The following is a 999-nucleotide window of genomic DNA, read 5'->3' on the forward strand; positions in this document are numbered from 1 at the left end:
ACGGGGCGGGAGCGCGGGCGGCCCCCAGGGGGAGGGCATGGGGGGGCTGGGCCACAGTCCTCATCTCGCGTGGGCGGGCTCCGAGGGGGGTCCCTTCAGCCCTGGGGGAAAGGGGGCGGGCACCCCGGCTCCGCCCCGCAAACAGGGTGCTGCCTCCTGGCGGCCAAGAGCCACCAAAGCAAGTGATCCAGATGCGCTGTGGCTTTGCGGGCGGTGTGGGTCACCAGGGAAAGAGGACCGGGGGAGAAGGCTTAATCCGCGGGATGAGACACAGGGGAGCCGACCAGAGGAGGGAGACCCAGAACGGGAGGAGAGTGTGAGGCTGGGACACAGGGTAGGGGAAGAGGGTCTGTCAAGTTAGGGGCCTGGGGAGGGTGTCAGTGGGGGGGGGGCAACAGGACACCTGAGGGATGGAAGGGTCAGGAGGCAGACACCTGTAAGAACTGCGCTCCTTTACTGAGCACCTCCCATGTGGCTAAGCAGCCTCTTGTCACCCGACATCCTGCGACCCCATGCATTTACTGTCCCCAATTTACAGATAGGGAAACGGGGCCCAGAGGGCCCCAGAGGGCCTAGCAAGGACAGGAGCCCTTAGCTGGGGTCCAGCTCTGACGGTCTCCTGACCACTGGGCCTCACTGGGTGTCCAGGGTGTGGATGGTGGTGGCACTGGAGACAGGGTCCCTCAGCACTCAACGCCATAGCGGTCGAAGTTGCGGAGCAGCAGGCTGATCTCCAGGTGCACGGTGCCACCAGCAGCTGTGTGCAGGCGATAGCGGTCGGCCCCACTGTAGATGGTGTCTCCATGCAGCAGCTGTGGCCCACCACCCACGAAAGCCCGTGCCAGCTGCTCTCGCCAACTGCCCAGGGGCCGCCACGTGGGGCAGGCCAGCTGGTGTGTGCCCGGGCTGCTGGGCACATGGCAAAATCCATAGCCTGCAAGTTGGCAGCGGCCAAAGCTGTCCTGGGACCACACCTGGAAATGGAGTCGGGGCCAGCCT

At 65.5% G+C, this 999-nt stretch overlaps 2 protein-coding genes across 2 annotated transcripts in view; one reads left to right on the plus strand and one right to left on the minus strand.

Moving 5' to 3' along the window:
- The first annotated feature begins 192 nt into the window (after positions 1-192).
- TMEM91 (transmembrane protein 91) overlaps positions 193-999 on the plus strand; it is a 33,813-nt gene continuing 33,006 nt past the window's right edge. Inside the window, exon 1 of the mRNA XM_011936523.1 lies at positions 193-334. The gene's annotated coding sequence lies outside the window, so the exon portion shown is untranslated. The remainder of the gene's footprint in view (positions 335-999) is intronic.
- Positions 434-999, minus strand: part of B9D2 (B9 protein domain 2) — an 11,138-nt gene continuing 10,572 nt past the window's right edge. The window contains exon 4 of the mRNA XM_011936525.1: positions 434-997. Coding sequence (XP_011791915.1) covers positions 684-997 — 314 coding nt within the window. The 3' untranslated portion in view covers positions 434-683. The remainder of the gene's footprint in view (positions 998-999) is intronic.

The sequence above is a fragment of the Colobus angolensis genome, unplaced genomic scaffold (assembly GCF_000951035.1).
Source record: "Colobus angolensis palliatus isolate OR3802 unplaced genomic scaffold, Cang.pa_1.0 Scaffold154, whole genome shotgun sequence".
Lineage (NCBI taxonomy): Eukaryota > Metazoa > Chordata > Mammalia > Primates > Cercopithecidae > Colobus > Colobus angolensis.